At 40.2% G+C, this 27952-nt stretch overlaps 1 protein-coding gene across 1 annotated transcript in view; it reads left to right on the plus strand.

Annotated features, from left to right (window-relative positions):
- The window catches only part of snx33 (sorting nexin 33), a 48846-nt gene extending 21764 nt beyond the window's left edge, over nt 1-27082 (plus strand). The window contains exon 3 of the mRNA XM_061924905.2: nt 25555-27082. Within this exon, the coding sequence (XP_061780889.1) occupies nt 25555-25808 (254 nt within the window). The 3' untranslated portion in view covers nt 25809-27082. The remainder of the gene's footprint in view (nt 1-25554) is intronic.
- Nucleotides 27083-27952: the final 870 nt, after the last annotated feature.

Below are 27952 nucleotides of genomic sequence, written 5' to 3' on the forward strand. Positions count from 1 at the left end.
TAATACAAGTTTCAATCAATCAATCAAAAACAAGGTTGTCCAAAATAAGAGAACAACTGGAATAGTTATGGAAAAGGAAGAGTTAGTGCTGCAAGGGGTTCTGGGTATTTGTTCTGTTGTGTTTATGTTGTGTTACGGTGCGGGTGTTCTCCTGAAAAGTGTTTGTCATTCTTGTTTGGTGTGGGTTCACAGTGTGGCGCTTATTTGTAACAGTGTTAAAGTTGTTTATACGGCCACCCTCAGTGTGACCTGTATGGCTGTTGACCAAGTATGCCTTGCATTCACTTGTGTGTGTGAAAAGTTGTAGATGTTATGTAATTGGGCCGCCACGCAAAGGAAGTGCCTTTAAGGTTTATTGGCGCTCTGTACTTCTCCCTACGTCCGTGTACCACTCCGTACAGCAACGTTTGAATATTTTGAAACCGATACCGATAATTTCCGATATTACATTTTAAAGCATTTATCGGCTGATAAAATCGGCAGCCTGATATTATCGGACGTCTCTAGTCAAAACCAAACATTTACGGTATTTAATACGACACCATTTGAACACATAACATGCCTTTTGAAAAAGAAAAACACACTTTTAGATGGTAAGTCTTGTATGAAAAACAATACAACACAATGTAATACAAACAACCGCAGTAGTTTTATGAAGTTGGTCAAACACACCATCAGCAGCGTCTCCATATTTTCATGGGTAAATGTCTGCCGTTCTTACGGTACTCAAACGCCTTGGCGGACGTTATCGACTCACTCTGCTACTTGCTAGTGGCTAGTCGCTATTTGCTACTCATTAGTTGCTCATCGCTACTCGCTAGTTGCTCGTTGCTATTCGCTACCCGCTAGTGAGTAGCATTGCAAAGTAAAACACAAAGATGTGATCGCAAAGCCAAACGTTGCAATATTGTGAATATTTTGGTTTCAAACCTTGCTATTCCCTACTCGCTAGTTGCTCCTCGCTACTTGCTAGTGGCTAGTTGCTATTTGCTACTCATTAGTTGCTAATCGCTACTCGCTAGTTGCTTGTTGCTTGTCGCTATTCATTAGTTGCTAATCGCTCGTAGCTATTCGCTACTTGCTAGTTGCTAATCACTAGTCGCTACCCACTACTCGCTAGTTGCTCCTCGCTATTTGCTAGTTGCTCGTTGCTTGTCGCTATTCACTAGTTGCTAATCACTAGTAGCTATTCGCTACTCGTTAGTTGCTAATCACTAGTCGCTACCCGCTACTCGCTAGTTGCTCCTCGCTATTTGCTAGTGACTACTTGCTGCCAGCTAGTTTCTAACTAGCTCGTCACTCCTTGCTACATGCTAGTCCCTACTCGCTAGTACTAGCTCCTCGCTACTTGCTAGTGAGTATTATTGCAAAGTAAAAAAGAAAGTTATGATTGCAATGGCAAATTAATATTATGAATATTTCGGTTTCAAACTTTACTATGCCGAATTGAGAGTCATTTTTATTTGTATTATGTTTACTTATTGAGGATCGTTAAGTTCTTCACCTTCCAATCACAATGGTTAAAAAACACTCCAGTAATGAGAAATAAAAGTTTTATCGCGTTTAACAAGAGTTACTTGCATTATTATTATATATTATGCTTAAAGGGGAACATTATCACCAGACCTATGTAAGCGTCAATATATACCTTGATGTTGCAGAAAAAAGACCATATATTTTTTTAACCGATTTCTGAACTCTAAATGGGTGAATTTTGGCGAATTAACCGCCTTTCTAATATTCGCTCTCGGAGCGATGACGTCACAATGTGACGTCACATCGGGAAGCAATCCGCCATTTTCTCAAACACCGAGTCAAATCAGCTCTGTTATTTTCCGTTTTTTCGACTGTTTTCCGTACCTTGGAGACATCATGCCTCGTCGGTGTGTTGTCGGAGGGTGTAACAACACGAACAGGGACTGATTCAAGTTGTACCAGTGGCCCAAAGATGCGAAAGTGGCAAGAAATTGGACGTTTGTTCGGCACACTTTACCGACGAAAGCTATGCTACGACAGAGATGGCAAGAATGTGTGGATATCCTGAGACACTCAAAGCAGATGCATTTCCAACGATAAAGTCAAAGAAATCTGCCGCCAGACCCCCATTGAATCTGCCGGAGTGTGTGAGCAATTCAGGGACAAAGGACCTCGGTAGCACGGCAAGCAATGGCGGCAGTTTGTTCCCGCAGACGAGCGAGCTAAACCCCCTGGATGTCTTGGCTCACACCGTCCCTTATGCCACCGAAGATGATCAAGAGAAGAATATCGACCCTAGCTTCCCTGGCCTGCTGACATCAACTCCAAAAATGGACAGATCAGCTTTCAGGAAAAGAGAGCGGATGAGGGTATGTCTACAGAATATATTAATTGATGAAAATTGGGCTGTCTGCACTCTCAAAGTGCATGTTGTTGCCAAATGTATTTCATATGCTGTAAACCTAGTTCATAGTTGTTAGTTTCCTTTAATGCCAAACAAACACATACCAATCGTTGGTTAGAAGGCGATCGCCGAATTCGTCCTCGCTTTCTCCCGTGTCGCTGGCTGTCGTGTCGTTTTCGTCGGTTTCGCTTGCATACGGTTCAAACCGATATGGCTCAATAGCTTCAGTTTCTTCTTCAATTTCGTTTTCGCTACCTGCCTCCACACTACAACCATCCGTTTCAATACATGCGTAATCTGTTGAATCGCTTAAGCCGCTAAAATCCGAGTCTGAATCCGAGCTAATGTCGCTATAGCTTGCTGTTCTATGCGCCATGTTTGTTTGTGTTGGCATCACTGTGTGACGTCACAGGAAAATGGACGGGTGTATATAACGATGGTTAAAATCAGGCACTTTGAAGCTTTTTTTAGGGATATTGCGTGATGGGTAAAATTTTGAAAAAAACTTCGAAAAATAAAATAAGCCACTGGGAACTGATTTTTAATGGTTTTAACCCTTCTGAAATTGTGATAATGTTCCCCTTTAATTTGATGTCAAAACAATTGTGATAATACAGGCAGAAATGTGTGGGATAACATATCAACCAGCAAAATGTGTTATCTGTCCAGGCCTACTTACGGGGTCCATTTTGACATTTGCTACGCCAACTAGTGGTTGGGAGGCTCGTAACTCTAATTTTTACTCACGCTTTGGTAACAACAACCTTTTAAGATGGAGCACTTTTACCCAGAAGTACCAATGTACGTCACTTCTGATTTCCCGGTCTGGTCTGTGTCCGTCTCTCTGATGGTCCTAGGTGTCTTCAGTCCGGAACCAGAACTAAGGTCTGCTACTTTTATCATGGTCTGCTTGGTTTATTCCACTGTGGTGACTATTCACAGCGCAATGTCCCCCCCACCCCCCAAGTGCTGTTTGCTTCCTCGTAAATCTCCCACCAGACCAGTGCCTCGTCTTCACACGAACTGTCCGTGCGTCCGCACGCTGCAACATTCCTGCGCACGCCGCTGCTGAGTCACCACGGCGGCGACACATGTCTGCTGGAACTCCTGTTTGTCTTGTCTCCGTGCCGTACGCGATGTTTGTAGTGGTCCGTGCGTGCGTCACGGCGCTGGAAGAACCCGATGGCATGTTCCAAGAACCCGGTTCATTTTGGTGGACGAGTCAGGTCATTTCTGTCCGTCATGTTTCTCGAACTCTAAGAATATTGTACGTAGGGCTGGGCGATAAAACGATATCAATATATATCACGATAGACACGAAATCGATAGCGATAAAAACATTCGATATATTTTTTTCTAGTTCGGCGTAAGCAACCAGAAAAAGTTTGAGAACCACTGGGATAGACTTTATTTATCCCACAATGGGGAAGTTAACAGTAACATACAGTAACAAAAGTAAAACACAATGAAAACTTAACATGCCTAATAAATGATAATAACACCACTATGCACACTAAACACTAGCTCTATGTATAACTAAAAAAAACCAAACATTTACTATGAACAGTACGTCTAGCTTGTATGCTATTGTGCAGCTCTCCGTGTTTACATTTTGTAAATGACTACAATAACTCACTAAAATAGAAGAAAAGACCGACCTTTCGATGTTACCATATTATGAACAGTACGTCTAGCTTGTATGCTATTGTTTGCCTAGCTGTTGTGTAGCTGCCAGTTCTCCATGTTTAGCTTTTGTAAATGACTGACTAAAATAACTCACTAAAATAGAAGAAAAGACCGACCTTTCGATGTTACCATATTATGACCAGTATGTCTAGCTTGTACGCTATTGTGTGCTTAGCTGTTGTGTAGCTGCCAGCTCTCCATGTTTACCTTCTGTAAATGACTGACTAAAATAACTCACTAAAATAGTAGAAAAGACCAACCTTTCGATGTTACCATATTATGAACAGTATGTCTAGCTTGTACGCTATTGTGTGCTTAGCTGTTGTGTAGCTGCCAGGTCTCCATGTTTAGCTTTTGTAAATGACTAAAATAACTCATTAAAAAATAAGAAAATACCTACTTTTTGATGTTACCATATTATGACCAGTATGTCTACCTTGTATGCTATTGTGTGCTTAGCTGTTGTGTAGCTGCCAGGTCTCTATGTTTACCTTTTGTAAATGACTGACTAAAATAACTCACTAAAATAGAAGAAAAGACCAACCTTTAGGTGTTGCCAGCTTTGCACAAGTAAACAAAGTGCATTCTACATTCTTTATCTTAGCATTTATAGTGTATCGTAGATTTTAGATGCAAGCTGATATCGGACTAATATCGGATCGGGACAGCCCTTCTTTGCATACTCCTATTACCCTTTCAGCGTGCTCGCGTGTCCCTCCTCTATTTGTGCACCACACCCTCAGCAGACATTTTTTACTGACCTGGCTTTTGTTTGACTGCTGCCTGGCTTATTTTTTTTTTTGCAGTAAATATGTCTTCCTTTTTTCCTGCGTGTGCCCTTTAAAAAGTTTGAAAGCGCCAATTTTAGCCCAGCTGGAGACGTCTGGAAGTTTTAGGTGAATTTCAGCGGTATTTAAGAAGCTATTTAGCGTGTTTTTGCAACAACAACAAAAAGCACAAAGTGTTTGCTTTGGTCTCAAACGACTGGAGGCACGCCTTCAAATGTAAACCATAGAAGGCCAAATGAGTTTGGTATGTGTCCTCCTTCTGCCTTCAGCCTTCAGCCTTCCTTGTCAACCGGATGACTTGTTTTTTTTCTTCTTTCTTCTATTGAACAAAGTTGGCAGAATCGCTGATTTGACTGTAAAATACTCGCCGTGTCACGAAACACGTGGAAAGTACGAGTCAGGGCCATCTGTGTTTGTTTATGTTTGGATCAGAGTTGTTGGCTGCAGTCGTGTACAAATTAAGACTTCTTCCTTCTGCTTCTTTGTTTTGTGTTTTATCAAACGTACAACAGTACAGTGTAATGTATTGTAATACAGGGGTGGCCAAAGTGTGGGCCGCGGGCTATTTGTGGACCTGCGGCACATTTGAAAAATACTATCACTAAGAAAACATAAACAAATGCAATAAAAGCACAAACAGGTGCAATATACATTGCGAAAAACAGCTGACAAAGTGTAGGATAAAACATTTATTTTAGAAAATAAAATACTAAAAACTAGTGAAATTATCTGTCCATGCAGCTAGTTATTTATATTATTCACATGTGAATAATGCTGTATAATAGACTGTATTTATATTATTCACATGTGAATAATGCTGTATAATAGACTGTATTTATATTATTCACATGTGAATAATTTTGTGTAATAGACTGTATTTATATTATTCACATGTGAATAATGTTGTGTAATAGACTGTATTTATATTATTCACATGTGAATAGTGCTGTATAATAGACTGTATTTATATTATTCACATGTGAATAATGCTGTATAATAGACTGTATTTATGTTATTCACATGTGAATAATGCTGTATAATAGACTGTATTTATATTATTCACATGGGAATAATGTTGTGTAATAGACTCTATTTATATTATTCACATGTGAATAGTGCGGTATAATAGACTGTATTTATATTATTCACATGTGAATAATGCTGTATAATAATGCTGTATAATAGACTGTATTTATGTTATTCACATGTGAATAATGCTGTATAATAGACTGTATTTATATTATTCACATGTGAATAATGCGTATAATAGACTGTATTTATGTTATTCACATGTGAATAATGCTGTATAATAGACTGTATTTATATTATTCACATGTGAATAATGCTGTATAATAGACTGTATTTATGTTATTCACATGTGAATAATGCTGTATAATATACTGTATTTATATTATTCACATGGGAATAATGTTGTGTAATAGACTGTATTCATATTATTCACATGTGAATAGTGCGGTATAATAGACTGTATTTATATTATTCACATGTGAATAATGCTGTATAATAATGCTGTATAATAGACTGTATTTATGTTATTCACATGTGAATAATGCTGTATAATAATGCTGTATAATAGACTGTATTTATGTTATTCACATGTGAATAATGCTGTATAATAGACTGTATTTATATTATTCACATGTGAATAATGCTGTATAATAGACTGTATTTATGTTATTCACATGTGAATAATGCTGTATAATAGACTGTATTTATATTATTCACATGGGAATAATGTTGTGTAATAGACTGTATTTATATTATTCACATGTGAATAGTGCGGTATAATAGACTGTATTTATATTATTCACATGTGAATAATGTTGTGTAATAGACTGTATTTATATTATTCACATGTGAATAGTGCGGTATAATAGACTGTATTTATATTATTCACATGTGAATAATGCTGTATAATAATGCTGTATAATAGACTGTATTTATGTTATTCACATGTGAATAATGCTGTATATTAGACTGTATTTATATTATTCACATGTGAATAATGCTGTATAATAGACTGTATTTATATTATTCACATGTGAATAATGCTGTATAATAGACTGTATTTATATTATTCACTTGTGAATAATGCTGTATAATAGACTGTGTTTATATTATTCACATGTAAATAATGCTGTATAATAGACTGTATTTATATTATTCACATGTGAATAATGCAGTATAATAGACTATATTTATGTGATTCACATGTGAATAATGCTGTATAATAGACTGTATTTATATTATTCACATGTGAATAATGCTGTATAATAGACTATATTTATATTATTCACATGTGAATAATGCTGTATAATAGACTGTATTTATATTATTCACATGTGAATAATGCTGTATAATAGACTGTATTTATATTATTCAAATGTGAATAATGCTGTATAATAGACTGTATTTATATTATTCACATGTGAATAATGTTGTGTAATAGACTGTATTTATATTATTCATATGTGAATAGTGCTGTATAATAGACTGTATTTATATTATTCACATGTGAATAATGCTGTATAATAGACTGTATTTATATTATTCACATGTGAATAATGCTGTATAATAGACTGTGTTTATATTATTCACATGTGAATAATGCTGTATAATAGACTGTATTTATATTATTCACATGTGAATAATGCTGTATAATAGACTGTATTTATATTATTCACAAGTGAATAATGCTGTATAATAGACTGTATTTATATTATTCACATGTGAATAATGCTGTATAATAGACTATATTTATATTATTCACATGTGAATAATGCTGTATAATAGACTGTATTTATATTATTCACATGTGAATAATGCTGTATAATAGACTGTATTTATATTATTCACATGTGAATAATGTTGTATAATAGACTGTATTTATATTATTCACAAGTGAATAATGCTGTATAATAGACTGTATTTATATTATTCAAATGTGAATAATGCTGTATAATAGACTGTATTTATATTATTCACATGTGAATAATGCTGTATAATAGACTGTATTTATATTATTCACATGTGAATAATGCTGTATAATAGACTGTATTTATATTATTCACATGTGAATAATGTTGTGTAATAGACTGTATTTATATTATTCATATGTGAATAGTGCTGTATAATAGACTGTATTTATATTATTCACATGTGAATAATTTTGTGTAATAGACTGTATTTATATTATTCATATGTGAATAGTGCTGTATAATAGACTGTATTTATATTATTCACATGTGAATAATTTTGTGTAATAGACTGTATTTATATTATTCACATGTGAATAATGTTGTGTAATAGACTGTATTTATATTATTCACATGTGAATAGTGCTGTATAATAGACTGTATTTATATTATTCACATGTGAATAATGCTGTATAATAGACTGTATTTATATTATTCACAAGTGAATAATGCTGTATAATAGACTGTATTTATATTATTCACATGTGAATAATGCTGTATTTATATTATTCACGTGTGAATAATGTTGTATAATAGACTTTATATATATTATTCACATGTAAAAAATACCTAAGTGTTTATTGTTTATTGTGAGCGAATTAGTAGGACTTTTAAGCTAAAAATAAGTATTTTATTCTGAAAACAAGCATCATTAAATTTGCAATTCTTGATTTAAGGAATGTTTAAACAATATTTGTATGTGGGCAAAACCAAAATATCTTATTTGAATAGGTATTTTCTCAACTAGAACTAGAATAGGCAAATAATGATTATTCATGCTAAAATTAAATCATGATGTAAAGTCAATGATTAAAAATAAGTAAAAAGCTCTTAAAACTAGGGATATTTCTAGAATTTTTAAAGAAATGGCAAATCATTTGCAGTGCAACTCTTACTTTCAAAACTGGCATTGCTAAAACAAATAATAAAAACGTATATTGAGGGATGTAGTTGAAGTTATAAGTCTATTCTAGAGATTTAAAGATTTGAAAGTAAAAATTATATTTTGATGTAAGACTTATTTTTTCTTCTATAAGTGGGGGGCATTTTGGATCTCCGAGACCTTCAGTGTGATTTATTTTTAAACTGTCATTGACATAGTGAGTCAAAAGCAATGTTGTTATGAATTATTGACCTATTTTTAGGCTCCAATTACGTCACAATAAATATTTCACTTTAAAGATTTTTTGGGGGAAAATATTGCTTATCATATTTTGTGTTTTTGACAAAAAATGCATGATATAATGATATATATATATATATATATATATATATATATATATATATATATATATATATATATATACTGTATATACTGTATATATATAAAACTTTAATGTCAAGGGATAGATCTTAAGTTCATATTTTAGAAATTAAAGTAATAAGTATATACATGATTAATTATAATATATAGTATAATTGTGTCTTTGCTTTTATCAAGCATGGTGGTGGTAGTGTTATGGACAGGGGCTGCACGAGTGGTGCCGGCACTTGAGGATCTGCGGTTTATTAGGGGAAACGTTGACTTTATAGCCGGCAACCTTAGTAAGAAGTAGCAAGATGATTGTGTCTTGTCTACTATTAAGCATGGTTATGGTAGTGTCATAGACAGGGGCTCCACGAGTGGTGCTGGCACTTGGGGAGCTGTGGTTTATTAATGGAAAATATTGATTAAATAGCCAGCAACACAAGTCAGAGGCAGGAATAATTGTGTCGTGACTACAATCGAGCATGGCGGTGGTATAATGCTTGGTCTGGGGCTGCACGAGTGCTGCTGACACCGGAGGAGCTGCGGTTCATTGAGGGCAAAGGTGAATTCCAACATGACAGAAAACCGCTATACAAGCTGTACACAGACTACTCGAAAGTACATCCAAGTGTATTTTCCCTGTGAGATGCTGCGTATCACTGTTTGATAAGAACCAGAAGCTGATGCTGTCGCCATGGTAACCGAGGGCTTTGACGCTGGCAGTTGGCATGGAGACGTCACTCCTCTTGTGTTCCGCTCCATTTGGCCGCCGGGAATCCCAAATATTCAAAGTCAACTTTTGACTATTAGAAGATATTTCAACGGCGCCAAGCATGACCAAAACAAGGATGAAGTAGCCGTCATTATTTTTGTTTTTGTTTTTTAGCAGATGTGATGACTTGTCTTCCAAGTTTAAACGGTGTCATCAAGACGTGGTTGCACGCGGACATGACGTCATCCGTTCATCACAACGACGTCGACATTCAGTCTTTGGACTCAGCTTGATGAGAGCCAGGTTTCTTCGTGCGGGTGTTTTTGTTTTCAACATTCCTCTTCTCTTTCTGAGGCCGTTTTAAAAAAATAAAAAAAGAGAAGAAAAAACCCAAAAGAATGGAAACTATTTTCGAGCGCTGTTTCGTAGCGGGACCTCCAATTTTCAAGAATAACAACAAATACAAGGATCTTCATTTTGTGCCACTTTGGCTGCTTCAAACATGGCTGATGTTGGTTTACCGAGCCCTCTCTCTAGTGTGTTTATGTACGCTCAAAGCTTTTAAGACCCACTTGGAGGGATGTCGTGGGATCCTTTTGACCCTGTCCTGCATTCTAGAAGCACTTGTATCTTCTCCCCTCCCCTTCACTACTCCTCTGGCACTAACAAGGGTGCGGGCCTTCCGAATGTCACAGTACACTTTGGAAATAATGTTTTCTAGTAATGAACCACAGCACCCCAGTATTGGCAGCTCTCGTGCAGCCTCAGACTGTGGCACTAACAAGGGAGCAGGCCTTCCAAATGTCACAGTACACTTTGGAAATTAATGTTTTCCAGTAATGAACCACAGCTCCCCAGTACTGGCAGCACTCGTGCAGCCTCAGACTGTGGCACTAACAAGGGAGCGGGCTTTCCGAATGTCACAGTACACTTTGGAAATCAATGTTTTCCAGTAATGAACCACAGCTCCCCAGTACTGGCAGCACTTGTGCAGCCTCAGACTGTGGCACTAACAAGGGTGCGGGCCTTCCGAATGTCACAGTACACTTTGGAAATAATGTTTTCTAGTAATGAACCACAGCTCCCCGGTACTGGCAGCACTCGTGCAGCCTCAGACTGTGGCACTAACAAGGAAACGGGCCTTCCGAATGTCACAGTACATTTTGGAAATTAATGTTTTCCAGTAATAAACCACAGCTCTCCAGTACTGGCAGCACTCGTGCAGCCTCAGACTGTGGCACTAACAAGGGAGCGGGCCTTCCGAATGTCACGGTACACTTTGGAAATTAATGTTTTCCAGTAATGAACCACAGCTCCCCAGTACTGGCAGCACTCGTGCAGCCTCACACTGTGGCTCTAACAAGGAAGCGGGCCTTCCGAATGTCACGGTACACTTTGGAAATTAATGTTTTCCAGTAATGAACCACAGCTCCCCAGTCCTGGCAGCACTCGTGCAGCCTCAGACTGTGGCACTAACAAAGGAGTGGGTCTTCCGAATGTCACGGTACATTTTGGAAATTAATATTTTCCAGTAATAAACCACAGCTCTCCAGTACTGGCAGCACTCGTGCAGCCTCAGACTGTGGCACTAACAAGGGAGCGGGCCTTCCGATGTCACAGTACACTTTGGAAATTAATGTTTTCCAGTAATGAACCACAGCTCCTCAGTACTGGCAGCACTCGTGCAGCCTCAGACTGTGGCACTAACAAGAGAGCGGGCCTTCCGAATGTCACAGTACACTTTGGAAATAATGTTTTCTAGTAATGAACCACAGCTCCCCGGTACTGGCAGCACTCGTGCAGCCTCAGACTGTGGCACTAACAAGGAAACGGGCCTTCCGAATGTCACAGTACATTTTGGAAATTAATGTTTTCCAGTAATAAACCACAGCTCTCCAGTACTGGCAGCACTCGTGCAGCCTCAGACTGTGGCACTAACAAGGGAGCGGGCCTTCCGAATGTCACGGTACACTTTGGAAATTAATGTTTTCCAGTAATGAACCACAGCTCCCCAGTACTGGCAGCACTCGTGCAGCCTCACACTGTGGCTCTAACAAGGAAGCGGGCCTTCCGAATGTCACGGTACACTTTGGAAATTAATGTTTTCCAGTAATGAACCACAGCTCCCCAGTCCTGGCAGCACTCGTGCAGCCTCAGACTGTGGCACTAACAAAGGAGTGGGTCTTCCGAATGTCACGGTACATTTTGGAAATTAATATTTTCCAGTAATAAACCACAGCTCTCCAGTACTGGCAGCACTCGTGCAGCCTCAGACTGTGGCACTAACAAGGGAGCGGGCCTTCCGATGTCACAGTACACTTTGGAAATTAATGTTTTCCAGTAATGAACCACAGCTCCCCAGTACTGGCAGCACTCGTGCAGCCTCAGACTGTGGCACTAACAAGAGAGCGGGCCTTCCGAATGTCACAGTACACTTTGGAAATGAATGTTTTCCAGTAATGAACCACAGCTCCCCAGTACTGGCAGCACTCGTGCAGCTTCAGACTATGGCACTAACAAGGAAGCAGGCCTTCCGAACGTCACAGTACACTTTGGAAATGAATGTTTTCCAGTAATGAACCACAGCTCCTCAGTACTGGCAGTACGCGTGCAGCCTCAGACTATGGCACTAACAAGGGAGCGGGTCTTCCGAATGTCACAGTACACTTTGGAATTGAAGGTTTTCCAGTAATGAACCACAGCTCCCCAGTACTGGCAGCACTCGTGCAGCCTTAGACTGTGGTGCTACCAGCGTCAAGAGAGCGACCTATTAAATGTCATTGTACATTTTGGAAATTAATGTTTTCCAGTATTGAACCACAGCACCCCAGTACTGACAGCACTCGTGCAGCCTCACACTGTGGCACTACAAAGGGAGCGGGCCTTTCGAATGTCACAGTACATTTTGGAAATGAATGTTTTCCAGTAATGAACCACAGCTCCTCAGTACTGGCAGTACGCGTGCAGCCTCAGACTATGGCACTAACAAGGGAGCGGGTCTTCCGAATGTCACAGTACACTTTGGAATTGAAGGTTTTCCAGTAATGAACCACAGCTCCCCAGTACTGGCAGCACTCGTGCTGCCTTAGACTGTGGTGCTACCAGCGTCAAGAGAGCGACCTATTAAATGTCATTGTACATTTTGGAAATTAATGTTTCCCCTTAATGAACCAGAGCTCCCAAGCGTTGGCAGCACTCGTGCAGCACCACCAAATGAGTCAAAGTACATGTTACGGCTGAATGCTTTCCAGTAATGAACCACAGCTCCCCAATGCTGGCGGCACTTGCGCAACGTCAGACCGTGACGCAATATGATGGAAATGAATGTTTCCCCTTAATGAACCAGAGCTCCCAAGTGTTGGCAGCATTCGTGCAGCACCACCAGAGGAGTCAAAGTACATGTTACAGATGAATGCTTTCCAGTAATGAACCACAGCTCCCCAGTGCTGGCAGCACTTGTGCAGCGCCAGACCGTGACACTACATGTTGGAAAGGAATCCATCCATTTTCTACCGCTTGTCCCTTTTGGGGTCGCGGTGGGTGCTGGAGCCTATCCCAGCTGTACATGTGCGGAAGGCGGTGTACACCCTGGACAAGTCGCCACCTCATCGCAGGGCCAACACAGATAGATGTTGGAAATTAATGTTTCCCCTTGATGAACTACAGCTCCCAAGCGTTGGCAGCACTCGTGCAGTACCACCAAAGGAGTCAAAGTGCATGATACAGATGAATACTTTCCAGTAATGAACCCCAGCTCCCCAGTACTGGCAGCACTCGTGCAGCGCCAGACCGTCACGCTACATGTTGGAAATTAAGGTTTCCCCTTAATGAACCACAGCTCCCAAGTGTTGGCAGCACTCGTGCAGTACCACCAAAGGAGTCAAAGCACATGTTATAGATGAATGCTTTCCACTAATGAACCACAGCTCCCCAGTAGTGGCAGCACTCATGCAGCGCCAGATCGTGACGCTACATGTTGGAAATTAATGTGTCACCTTAATAAACCACAGCTCCCAAGTGTTGGCAGCACTCGTGCAGTGCCACCAAAGGAGTCAAAGCACATGTTATAGATAAATGCTTTCCACTAATGAACCGCAGCTCCCCAGTAGTGGCAGCACTCATGCAGCGCCAGACCGTGACGCTACATGTTGGAAAATAATGTGTCACCTTAATAAACCACAGCTCCCAAGTGTTGGCAGCACTCCCGCAGCACCACCAAAGGAGTCAAAGTGCATGTTACAGATGAATGCTTTCCAGTAATGAACCCCAGCTCCCCAGTACTGGCAGCACTCGTGCAGCGCCAGACTGTCACGCTACATGTTGGAAATTAAGGTTTCCCCTTAATGAACCATAGCTCCCAAGTGTTGGCAGCACTCGTGCAGTACCACCAAAGGAGTCAAAGTACATGTTTTAGATGAATGCTTTCCAGTAATCAACCACAGCGCACCAGTGCTGGCAGCACTCGTGCAGCGCCAGACCGTAATTACATGTTGGTAATGAATGTTTCCCCTTAATGAACCACAGCTCCCAAGTGTTGGCAGCACTCGTGCAGCACCACCAGAGGAGTCAAAGTACATGTTACAGATGAATGCTTTCCGGTAATGAACCACAGCTCCCCAGTACTGGCAGCACTTGTGCAGCGCCAGACCGTGACGCTACATGTTGGAAATTAAGGTTTCCCCTTAATGAACCATAGCTCCCAAGTGTTGGCAGCACTCGTGCAGTACCACCAAAGGAGTCAAAGTACATGTTTTAGATGAATGCTTTCCAGTAATGAACCGCAGCGCATTAGTGCTGGCTGCAGTCGTGCAGCGCCAGACCGTGACTACACGTTGGAAATGAATGTTTCCCCTTAATGAACCACAGCTCCCAAGTGTTGGCAGCACTCGTGCAGCACCACCAGAGGAGTCAAAGTACATGTTACAGATGAATGCTTTCCAGTAATGAACCACAGCTCCCCAGTACTGGCAGCACTCGTGCAGCGCCAGACTGTGACGCTACATGTTGGAAATGAAGGTTTCCCCTTAATGAACCATAGCTCCCATGTGTTGGCAGCACTCGTGCAGTACCACCAAAGGAGTCAAAGTACATGTTTTAGATGAATGCTTTCCAGTAATGAACCGCAGCGCATTAGTGCTGGCTGCACTCGTGCAGCGCCAGACCGTGACTACACGTTGGAAATGAATGTTTCGCCTTAATGAACCACAGCTCCCAAGTGTTGGCAGCACTCGTGCAGCACCACCAGAGGAGTCAAAGTACATGTTACAGATGAATGCTTTCCGGTAATGAACCACAGCTCCCCAGTACTGGCAGCACTCGTGCAGCGCCAGACCGTGACGCTACATGTCGGCACAGTACTTGTCCCCTCAATGAACCACAGCTCCCCAGTGCTGGGAGCATTTCTGCAGGCCCAGACCATTACCACTTCCAAATGCCACATTTTTCATCGATGAACCACAGCTCCACCGTGCCCGCATCAATCATGCATTCACTGTAGGCAAGACAGAATGATCTTAGATCTCACTTGTGTTTACTGCTATGATGGTTGTGCGTTGACTCATTTTCAGTGGCTGGTTAATCCATACTGTCATACAAGCTGTACACTGACTACTCACAAATATATCCCGGATTCATTTGTAGAAGACCTACTTGCTGAAGTGGGAGGGCTGCACTCACTCTTGGTTAGGATATTCTGTGGTTGACATTTAGAAGAGTGACGGTTAGCGCCCCATCTCGTCAGGTGCGTAACGAGTTCTACAAGTCACGGTCGTACGGTTTGCTCCCCGCCCCGTTTTCATTCTCACGTCAAGAAGACAATGCTATCAAACGTCCGATTAAGCGTCCAGCAGAATGCAGCCGGCGAAAGCCCTGCAGTGTGTTTGCCAGACCAGTAGTTGGCGATGTGGTAGTCGTAGTGAAGGGAAATTCCGCTCCTGCAGATTTTGGTGTCGGTGACCTCGGGGCTGGCGAGGCTTGTGGGAAAAGAACATTTAGCAGATGCCAGAGTTCAGCCGCCCAGAGGATTGTGGTGTTAGTTAATCTGACCGTCCTCATTCCTCTTCTCCGTCGACAGAGCGTACCAGCCTGGAACGCTCGGAGCTGATGCCTCGCCGCTGTTTAGACTACCAGCCCCCCACCCCTCTCCTTAATCCCCTCACAGAGTGTCTAACCACCCCAGCCTCATTAAGCTGTCACACTCCCGCCTTGACGGCAGCCATTAAACATCCAGGCTGCCGCCATGCAGAGAAGCCAAGCAGGCCCCGGTAAACTTTTAAGTGCATTGTGGGCGTCAACTAGAGCTGGGCAATATGGCTGAAAACTGTATGATGAAAGTGTTTTATATCGGATGATATCAATATATATTGATATTTTTTTATGACTTATTGAAAATAAGGAGCAGGAGAAAAAACATATTAAATGTAAACGATTTGGTAACACTTTAATATGGGGAACATTTTTTTTATTTTTTTTTATTTTTTATTTTCTCATTCAATGCATTTTCTTTATTTTCATGACTATTTACATTGTAGATTGTCCCTGAAGGCATTAAAACTATGAATGAACACATGTGGGGTTATGTACTTAACAAAAAAAAAGGTGAAATAACTGAAAACATGTTTTATATCCTAGTTTCTTCAAAATAGCCACCCTTTGCTCCGATTACTGCTTTGCACACTCTTGGCATTCTCGTTTTTTTTTGTCATTTTATTTTTATTGACATCCAGCATCAGACATTCCTATCCATTACAGCATATTCACATAAATCATATATCTATTGTCTGCCCTAAATGTCAAAATATTTTTGTTTATATCCCACCCATATCACCCCCCCTCCCCAAAAAAAGAAAGAAACTACAAAAAAACAAAGTAATACCTACAAATACATCATTTAGATAAACAAAGAAAAAAAGGGGAAAAAAAGAAAAATAAATAATAATACATTAATAATAATAGTAATCAGAAATAAAATAAAATATAAACAGATACATATACATATATATACACCCACACATACATATATATAGATATATACATACATACATACATACATACATATAGTGAGTAATCCCTAATATTCTAAGTAACAAAATACTTAATTTAGAGTTATTTGGACACTAGGGGAACATATAAGGGTTAGGGTTAGGGTTACTAATAAGCAATAATTCTGATGTTATTGAGGGAAGACTATAGTTAATGGCTTACTGGTTGTATAATAACGCCATGCAGAATAAGGCATTAATAAGTACTTAATAATGACTAATTAAGAGCCAATGTGTTACTAATTTGCATGTTAATAAGCAGATCATTAATGGTGAATATGTTCCCCATACTAAAGTGTTTGTTAGGAACTGTTCAAGGAGGTGACCCCAGGATGCAGAGACGGGAGGCAAGGTTGAATTACAGAAAGGGAAACATTTTATAAGTCCAAAAAGTGTAACAAAAAGCGATGGGGCAGAAGTGCACACTATGAATTACAAACAAAAACAGGTTCCTCAGTGATTGGCAGGGGAAAAAGCTGAGCACAGCATAAAGTCCAACACAGAATCCTCTTCACCTCAGGGAGGCTAGGAAACAAACACAAAGAGGGATTACAGGACTAAGGACAGACAACGTACCAGGACTGATGAGGTGAAGCAGGTGCATGCACGTGGGAGGTTCAGGAGACAATAACCGGCAAGACCAAGCTGTCAGTGACGAGCTTAAACACTCCTAGGTTGAAATTGGTTGCAGGTGTGCCTTAGTGTCCGCCCCTCGCTGGGGACTTATGAACTGAAGAAAACAGCCATCACAATGATAAAACACAACAGTGTTACCAAACATTTTTATGATCATCAAGGAAATGTCAACACAAGCATGGAAAACACTCAATGTAAACAAAACAGTGTAAAATCACACTGAACAATAAGCTCTTAAAATGGTAAAAATAGGGAATGTGGATGAAATGCTCAATAAAGTGTAACAAAAGAGTGCAAAGTGTGACAATGTAAACGGAGAAACCTGAGAAGAATTATTTTCTGCTGGTTTGAGCTGTGCTCTAAAGTGTGAGCGCAGCTAAGGCGGTGTGGTATTAGCGGTCTTGGTGGGGACGAGCGCCTTGCATCATTTACAGACCACATTGGTCTGACTACGGACCGTTTTAAAAAAATCAAAAAAACTGCCATTGTCAGGCTTGTTACTGACAGTTTGGTTATGTTTGGGTTTTCCTCTGTGTTTGTGTTTATTTCCTGTCAGCACTCTTATTTTGGTTCTATTTCCTGCATGTCTTCCTGAGCGCTTGTTTCCCTCACCTGTTGCTGATTGGCAGCCTGGCACACCTGGTTGCAGTTGCCAATCAGGCTACTATTTATGCCTGCCTTGCCCTCCAGTCAGGGCTCGATGGTTGTATTCTGTTGCCTGTTTCCTGGTTCCTGTTGGCTGTTTCCTGGTTCCCGTGCATGTGCACTATTTGTTTTTTTGACATTAAAGAAAAGAAAAAAAATTATCAAAGGTTTTATCGAACGCATTTTTTTAGTGATATCTACTTGTCTGTCACGATATATACTGATATCGTTTTATCGCCCAGCCCTTACACACATTAATATTTGCTCCAGCTTGTATATAAAGTTGTCTGATACAGTTCAATATTGTAGTCTGTTCGGTCATTGGATCCATATTGACATAATATCAATACAGTGGAATTCTCCATTTACAAACCCCTCATTGTAGGAACTTTTCTTAGTTTACGAACCACCGATTGTTAGCCATTTTGTGCCCGGCAGCACAGCCATTGTGGGCAGTCCGAGTAGTGCTGTCGTTAGCTACTGTGCTAGTCTTGTAGTGTGGCCGTTTTAAGTGTTTTTTTTCTTAGCCTTTTAAAGCATTTTTTTGAGTTTTGCTAGCTCAATATGAGTCCAAAAGAAAACAATGGACAAGCGTTGTGGGGTTTGAAACATTCAGGAAGTATCTGCAGCGTTGTCGACACTGCCTCCTTCTCCTCCCCCTCTCCTACGTTGCATGCTGAGAAGATTTACCAACAAGGTGAAGGGGTTTTATTTTTCATTCATTATAGCGACCTGGCTGTTGAAGTTAAGGAGTTTTGTGATTTGTGCGTGTCGGCAGGGCGGCTGCATAGGAGGACAGCTGAGATACTTGTTGTTGTTTTGGCTTTGTTATTAAATAAATAGTTGATCAATTACGCCTTTTTGTTAGGTTTTTTATATCGGTTTCAAAGTGTACAAACTTTTACTAAAATATGGACTTTTGTTGTGGCTAGAAGTTAGAACCCATTATTCATGTTTACATTGTTTCTCATGGAAATTTTTTCTCAAATATATGAAATTACGAATTTTTTAATTTACAAATCGTGTTCAAGAACCAAATAAGTTCTTAAATTGAGGTTCCACTGTATGTATATATATATATATATATATATATATATATATATATATATATATATATATACATATATACATATATTTATTTATTTATTTATTTATTTATATATATATATATATATATATATATATATATATATACATATATACATATATTTATTTATTTATATATATATATATATATATATATATATGTGTATGTATACATATATATATATATATATATATATATATATATATATATATATATATATATATATATATATATATATATATATATATATATATATATATATATATATATATACATATACACAGACATATATATGTTTGTATATATATGAAAATTTCATATCACAATTATTGTGACCAAAAAGATCACGGTTATTATTATCGCGGTATTGCTGAATGTGCTCAAAAAGTACTTATACACACACTGAAAAGTAAATAAACACACTGTTAAAAAACAATATTTTGCATTGTTGGTGTTTCCTATGCTTCACTTGTCTTATTATTTTATCTGTTTTAATGGCTAAGCTTTTATTGTCTTAATTTTAGTTGACACTGTATCACTTTAAGATCTATTTTAATGAGGAGTACTTAACACGCGTTTTTTTCAATTGTTATTATTTACTATGGTGAGCGTTGTGGCGTACTACTCGGTTCAGCAGGCCATGAACGCACCATAAACCCCCCCCCCTGTCTCGGATTACTCAGAGTACAGAACAATCACTCTGTTCTAAGAGAGCACAGCCTGTAGGTTCAATGTGCACAATGATTAACATCTTAGTTGCTCAGACAGTAATGTACGTACATAAATTTAGATTGCCGTATGTCGCTTCTTAATTGGGAAAGACGTTAATGTGTCTTGTTTTCATGTTTGCATTTAAACTCGTGAGCTGGCGCCGGTCAATCCGTGAGTTTGTCAAATCGCAGTTATCAGTCACGGTTTTTCCATCATTAAAATTTTAAACAGTGATACTAACCGTCTGGAGTTTTAGCGCAGTTTTCATTAATAAAAAATATTAATACATTTGTTTTTAACATCTGTTGTGCCTTCAAGTACCCCCATTGGAGAAATGTTGAAAGAGCCATATTGGACCAAAAATAAAAAATAAATAAATCTGTCTGGAGCCGCAAAAAATTAAAAGCCTTATACAAGTGTTATAATGAAGACAACACATGATGTAAGTGTCTATATTTGCCTACTATCAGAGGCTGACGCAAATCTTCGTTGACAGAAATGTTGTATTTTAATTTGTATTCTACACATTTTTGCAACATTGGAAATCATTTGTAAAATGGAGGTTTCTCACAGGATAAGATAACTCCTGGAAATGACTGTCTTAGAATGGCCAAAGGTATAGATGTTTGTGTCCAAGTTTAAGGAAACGGCAGGTTTTCTTCTTCTAATGGATTCATCACGATCTTTGCAAACTGGGTAACGTTTGCTGTGGTCTGGAACAACATGGCGGACAAACAACTATCAGAAATGCAGCCAATATTACATCCAGATAATGTGTCGTGAGACAAGTAAATATAAATTAAATACACAGAGGAAATAAGTAAAGGAGATTAAATGAGCACAAAAATACCTACAAATGGGGCATACTGATGCAAAATGTACATACAGCTAGCCTAAATAGCATTTTAGCATGTATTAGCTTGACCAATTATGCCTGGTAAGCACTCCAGCAAATCAATACAATGAACAAAGCTCACCTTTGTGCATTCACGCACAGTATAAAACGATTGATGGACAAAATAAGACAAAAGAGTAGTGTCATAAAACACGTTTTTCTGTGGCAGCGTCGGAGAAAGTTGTACATGTAAACAAACTACGATGGGTTCAAGGATCGCTGAAATTAGTAGGACAAAACGGTGATTGCCAAATACTCTCATCAGTGAAGGATGTTTGATATAAACAGGGGGATGTCTAACAATTAGGAAGTTTTGTGTCATGTTGTCCTACAGAAAATATATGATATCAAAAAATGTATTTTTTTCTTCGTCTTTTTCCATTTTCACACATCTCTGAAAGAGGACCAGGGAGCCACTAGGGTGGCGCTAAAGAGCCGCGGGTCGCTGACCCCCGGTCTAAGAGATGAGATTCTGTGTTGATTTGGTCCAAAAATGTTGATTCAGCCCTCATTATTTCCCCTTCTCTCCCTCCACACACACACACACACACACACACACACACACACACACACACACACACACACACACACACACACACACACACACACACACACACACACACACACACCAGGAAATGTCTTCTTCTAATGGATTTATTACAATCTTTGCAAGCTGGGTAACGTTTACTGTGGTCTGGAACAACATGGCGGACAAACAACTATCAGAAATGCAGCCAATATTACATCCAGATAATTTGTCATGAGACATGTAAATATAAATTAAATACACAGAGGACATAAGTAAATGAGATTAAATGAGCTCAAATATCCATCCATCCATCCATTTTCTACCGCTTATTCCCTTTGGGGTTGCGGGGGGCGCTGGAGCCTATCTCAGCTACAATCGGGCGGAAGGCGGGGTACACCCTGGACAAGTCGCCACCTCATCGCAGGGCCAACACAGATAGACAGACAACATTCACACTCACATTCACACACTAGGGCCAATATATATATATATATATGGGGCATAATGATGCAATATGTACATACAGCTATGCTAAATAGCATGTTAGCATGTATTAGCTTGACCAATTATGCCTGATAAGCACTCCAGCAAATCAATAACATCAACAAAGCTCACCTTTGTGCATTCACGCACAGTATAAAACGATTGATGGACAAAATGAGACATAGGAGTGGCATAAACACGTCGGAGAAAGTTGTACATGTAAACAAACGACGATGAGTTCAAGGATCGCTGAAATTAGTAGGACAAAACGGTGCTTGCCAAATACTCTCATCAGTGAAGCATGTTTGATATAAACAGTGGGATTTCTAACAATTAGGATGGTTCGTGTCATGTTGTCCTCCTACAGAAAATTTATGAAAACAAAACTTTTTTTTTCCCCCTCATCTTTTTCCATTTTCACACATCCCTGAAAGAGGTCCAGGGAGCCACTAGGGCGGCGCTAAAGAGTCCAAGAGATGAGATTCTGTGTTGATTTGGTCCAAAAATGTTGATTCAGCCCTCATTATTTCCCCTTCTCTCCCTCTCCACACACACACACACACACACACACACACACACACACACACACACACACACACACACACACACACACACACACACACACACACACACACACACACACACGGTTACGTGGTGATGCACATTCTCCTCTCATGTGGAAAAGGCAGTGCGTGAATGTAGGTCATCTCCACAGTTGCACGCCTCTGCCCCGCAGCAGACTGAATCTCCCTTCTTCCCCAAACCCCTGCCAGGAATTCCACGCAAATTCCACGCCCGCGCCAACTCTGAGACGCGAGCCGACCCGCGGCGTCGTTTGCCTGTCCCGTCTCGCCCCGGCCAGCGCGGGTATTCAAGATATCTGCTCGTCGGCGCTCTCGGCCCGGACTAATCCGAGGTGGCGACGTGCCCCTGGAAAGTGACATCATGGCCGTCTGGGCCAACGTGGTCACGGCTCGTCCCCAGACGTTTGGTATGCGGCGAGGCAAAAAGTAGCGGTGTGTCGTCACGTTGGCACCATTGTGCGACTATGTGTGCACACTTATACATTTTGTTTGCTTCCTTTTAGTATGTCCCTTTAAGGCACTTTTTCAATAACATTAGGTGCCAGTTCTATGATTGACTACATTCCCCCATCAAATAAACAGCTCTGGTCTATTTCTATATTACTTAAAAGAAAACTGGTTTTGTTTAAAATAAAATGCCAAAAGAATCACTTGGCGAAAGTACAATGTTTTATTTTCCCTTATTCAAAAAGGGTTACTGTTCAAATTACACTGTTAAAAAATGCCCGTAAAAACTACTCAAAAATAATTTATTACAGTAGTAAATGCAGTGGAAACAGTAAATAACCTGAATGACTGTGGTTATAATACGTAGAAAACACTGTGAAAATGAAAAAAATTTTTTTTTTACAATGTATTAGCAAATACTGTAATGACATGGAAATACTCTAGAATTTACAGTATGTGTCTAAATTAAATAAAAATAAATTTGCAGATTGTACATTCACAGCATACCTTAATGGTTTTAGGGGTTTGTGTTTAAAGTGTTAGCCGAGTTAACTTTTGGCTACCAACATGTTTTCTGGTATTTTTTCTGGCAAGTGGATTTCAGACATTGTGAACTGCATGGAAATGAACCACGCGGTTATTTAAAAGATACACAGCATTTAAGGCACAATTTTAATAGCTCACTTTGTAGCCGTGTTGTGAGTTGTCCAGTGAAAGGTTGTACAAATACTTTCAAGTTAAAATCCTCATGTACCTCTCACATGTCTTGGAAACACAGGCATTTTTTGCAAATAGTAGTATTGGTGACGGGGCAGCACGGTGGGGCTGTTGTTAGCGTTCCTGCCTCACAGTGAGAAAGTTCTGCGTTCGATACCCGGATTAGGGATCTTTCCGTGTGGAGTTTGCACGTTCTTCCTGTGACTGCGTGGGTTCTCTCCGGGTACTCCGGCTACCTTCCACCTCCAAAGGCATGCACCTGGGGATAGGCTGTCAGAATAATTGTATCTAAGTTATCACAAAACTTTTGTGTTGCCATGAGTTCCTGGCGAAAGGACAAAAGCTGTCTTTGATCCTACCAAGATGAAGGCTTGTAAAACTCCACTGTGTAGGATGGGAAGCAACATGAAGGTGTTCTGTTTCTTTCATGTATTGTAATCCACAGAAAGATTTTGTCTTGACCCGAGATCTACAAAGCGAAGAGGAAGCAGGACCTGACTCCCTTCCAGGCGACCTTTTCTTTGAACTGTTTTGTGAAGTGAAGTGAATTATATTTATATAGCGCTTTTCTCTAGTGACTCAAAGCGCTTTACATAGTGAAACCCAATGTCTAAGTTACATTTAAACCAGTGTGGGTGGCACTTGGAGCAGGTGTGTAAAGTGTCTTGCCCAAGGACACAACGGCAGTAACTAGGATGGTGGATGCGGGGATCGAACCTGCAACCCTCAAGTTGCTGGCACGGCCACTCTACCAACCGAGCTATACCACCGTTTTACGACCTTTTCTTTGAACTGTTCTGTAACCAAAAGCGATGGCTGTTTACGACTCCCGTGCCTTAGAAACAGCTGTTGCCATGTAATCAGGGAAAGTCCAAATAACAGAGGAGGTGTACAATCTTTTGTCAGAGCGTGGTGAGACTGTACAAGAGTACAGTCCAGACGTCTCTCCTCAACTGAGCCAAATTTAATTCTGTCTCTGTTTAATTCCGTGCTTCTTGTCTTGTTTAATAGATGTCATCAGTGTTTGAACCTGACAAGGCTGATTGGCAATACTAAAAACCACAGCTGCCAGTGTTTTACCGTAAATTCTATCTATTTTTTTGTCAACAGGTTAACCATACATCAGTTTTTTTCATAGTAGTTTACCGTAAGCAAAACAGTTATCAACTTTAAATTTTACGGATTCAACATCAACATACCGAAATGTCCTATCATTGTTGCGTTTGGACCAGTTGTTCCTCCCAGGGAATTCAAGTTTCTGGTCGCTCCCAAGCTCTTTTATGACACTGAAAGCTGAGTAGAAGAACCACCAGAGACAGAATAGGTATTTTGTAATTTTATCCCCAAAGCTTTGGAAATATAATGAGACCAGTCCAGCATAGAACATTCAATCGCGCAGCTAAAATGGTCTGATCTAAAATATAGAAACCTTCTCTTCTATAAAGTCTCTCTCCCTCCCACCCTCGTTGTCTTGTCTTTCCAGCCCAAACACATGCCCATTGTCCTCCGCAGCTGGACACAAGAACAGATAAGGAAAAGGAGTATCTCTCCTCCTTACATTCCAAAGTCAAGGTTAGCACACAGTATTTGCAGACAACCAAAAGACCACAATGTAACACTAGCTGTATATGTAAATATCTACCTCCGACAACATCGTGACTGTGTTTTTTTACATAGAATTTCTGGCAATCACAGCTGCCGGTCTTCTAACGTAAATTGTGCAGATGTTTTTTTTTTTACAGTGTGTGTGTGATGTTACAGTGGCCAAAAATATAAAATATACGTGTTAAATAAAACCTCTGCCTTGTTTTTAGGGACTACTTAGGCCTACTACGCTACTGTGTTTTAATGTCGTCCCTTATGGTGGTACTTTGGGAGCTGAGTTTGAGAACAAGTTGTAATAAAACGTGAGGTCTGTACTCGCCAGTCATGTTGACGAGACCAACGTCTTTTGTTTGTCGCCTCCAAGGTGCCTTCGCCAAGGTGAAGGAGAGCCAGCGCATGACGGACGAGGGCAAGATGGACCAGGACGAGGCGGACGGCATCCGTAAGCGCTGCCGGACGGTGGGCTTCGCGCTGCAGGCGGAGATGAGCCACTTCCACAGGCAGCGCGAGGTGGACTTTAAAGACATGATGCAGGCGTACCTCAGGGAGCAGATCGCCTTCTACCAGCGCGTGGTGCAGCAACTGGAGCGCTCGCTGCGCATGTACGAATGTCTCTAAGGAGGATTTGGTAGGGCGTACTGGCAGTACGCGTCATAATTTAAAGTATTACCGCGTCAAGGTACAGGTTTTCAATACTTCCCTTGTTCCCGTTGTGGACCCCCATTCAATCCCCTTTGAATGCACTTTGACAACCATATTGACTTCAACAATACCCAAATATGGTCAACTCTTTCCTGTTTGTCAGACTCCGCCCCCTTACGTGGACCACCTACTGATCACACCGTCACGTTGTTGCCGATGTGCCTTCATGTCGCGCTTTCCACCAGGCGGTCCGGTTCAGCTCGGTACGCTTTGGCACCCTTACCGACTTCTGACGATGTCTGTGTGTGGTATCCCGATGCATCACTGACCAGTTTTCTTGGCACTTTATTTTGGTAACTCGCCCAACAGAAAAAAACTTTTCCTCAACTTGGTGCCTTATCACTGTGCCGTGTACCCCCAATGGAAGGGTGCCAAAACCTGACTCATCTCGTACCCGTTTTTTTTTTGTTTTTTTTTTTGGTCCCACCGACTCACCTGAATTGTTCCAAAAAGTGGTGGTAGACAAACTATTTTAGTACTCTACACAATTTATGATGGAAACACAAACATTTTAGTACCCTACTGTATGTTTGTGTTTGGTGCCCCAATGGAAGGGTACCAAAAACTGATAAATCACAAACTTTTTTTTTTTGGGCACCGTAACTGAATTAGGTAGCCCGCCCTACAGCTGGGTGCCAAAAAAAAAGTGTTACCATACAGATAAATATATTTTTGAATTATTTTTGACTTTTGGTAATAGCAACATTTTTGGCACCTTGCCTGATACACAGTAGGTACCAAAAGTGGTCCATCACAGACCAGTTATTTTGGTCCCCCCACCCAACTGCAGGGTTCCAAAAAGACGGATAAACTATTTTGGTTATTATCGCCACCTATGGGACTGTAAATGCTAACTTTTTGGTACCTTTCTCCTGCCCTTGCTATACCAGTGAAAGGTTACCAAAAAGTAATACAAACCCCGTTTCCATATGAGTTGGGAAATTGTGTTGGATGTAAATATAAACGGAATACAATGATTTGCAAATGCTTTTCAACCCATAATCAATTGAATGCACTACAAAGACAAGATATTTGATGTTCAAACTCATAAACTTTATTTTTTTTTTTGCAAATAATAATTACCTTAGAATTTCATGGCTGCAACACGTGCCAAAGTAGTTGGGAAAGGGCATGTTCACCACTGTGTTACATGGCCTTTCCTTTTAACAACACTCAGTAAACGTTTGGGAACTTAGGAGACACATTTTTTAAGCTTCTCAGGTGGAATTCTTTCCCATTCTTGCTTGATGTACAGCTTAAGTTGTTCAACAGTCCGGGGGTCTCCGTTGTGGTATTTTAGGCTTCATAATGCGCCACACATTTTCAATGGGAGACAGGTCTGGACTACAGGCAGGCCAGTCTAGTACCCGCACTCTTTTACTATGAAGCCACGTTGATGTAACAAGTGGCTTGGCATTGTCTTGCTGAAATAAGCAGGGGCGTCCATGGTAACGTTGCTTGGATGGCAACATATGTTGCTCCAAAACCTGTGTGTACCTTTCAGCATTAATGGCGCCTTCACAGATGTGTAAGGTACCCATGTCTTGGGCACTAATACACACCCATACCATCACACATGCTGGCTTTTCAACTTTGCGCACTTACAGATGTAGTGACCAACTGTAGTTACTGACAGTGGGTTTCTGAAGTGTTCCTGAGCCAATGTGGTGATATCCTTTACACACTGATGTCGCTTGTTGATGCAGTACAGCCTGAGGGATCGAAGGTCACGGGCTTAGCTGCTTACGTGCGGTAATTTCTGCAGATTCTCTGAACCCTTTGATGATATTACGGACCGTAGATGGTGAAATCCCTAAATTCCTTGCAATAGCTGGTTGAGAAAGGTTTTTCTTAAACTGTTCAACAATTTGCTCACGCATTTGTTGACAAAGTGGTGACCCTCGCCCCATCCTTGTTTGTGAATGACTGAGCATTTCATGGAATCTACTTTTATACCCAATCATGGCACTCACCTGTTCCCAATTTGCCTGTTCACCTGTGGGATGTTCCAAATAAGTGTTTGATGAGCATTCCTCAACTTTATCAGTATTTGTTGCCAC

The sequence above is a fragment of the Nerophis lumbriciformis genome, linkage group LG29 (assembly GCF_033978685.3).
Source record: "Nerophis lumbriciformis linkage group LG29, RoL_Nlum_v2.1, whole genome shotgun sequence".
In the NCBI taxonomy this organism is placed as follows: domain Eukaryota; kingdom Metazoa; phylum Chordata; class Actinopteri; order Syngnathiformes; family Syngnathidae; genus Nerophis; species Nerophis lumbriciformis.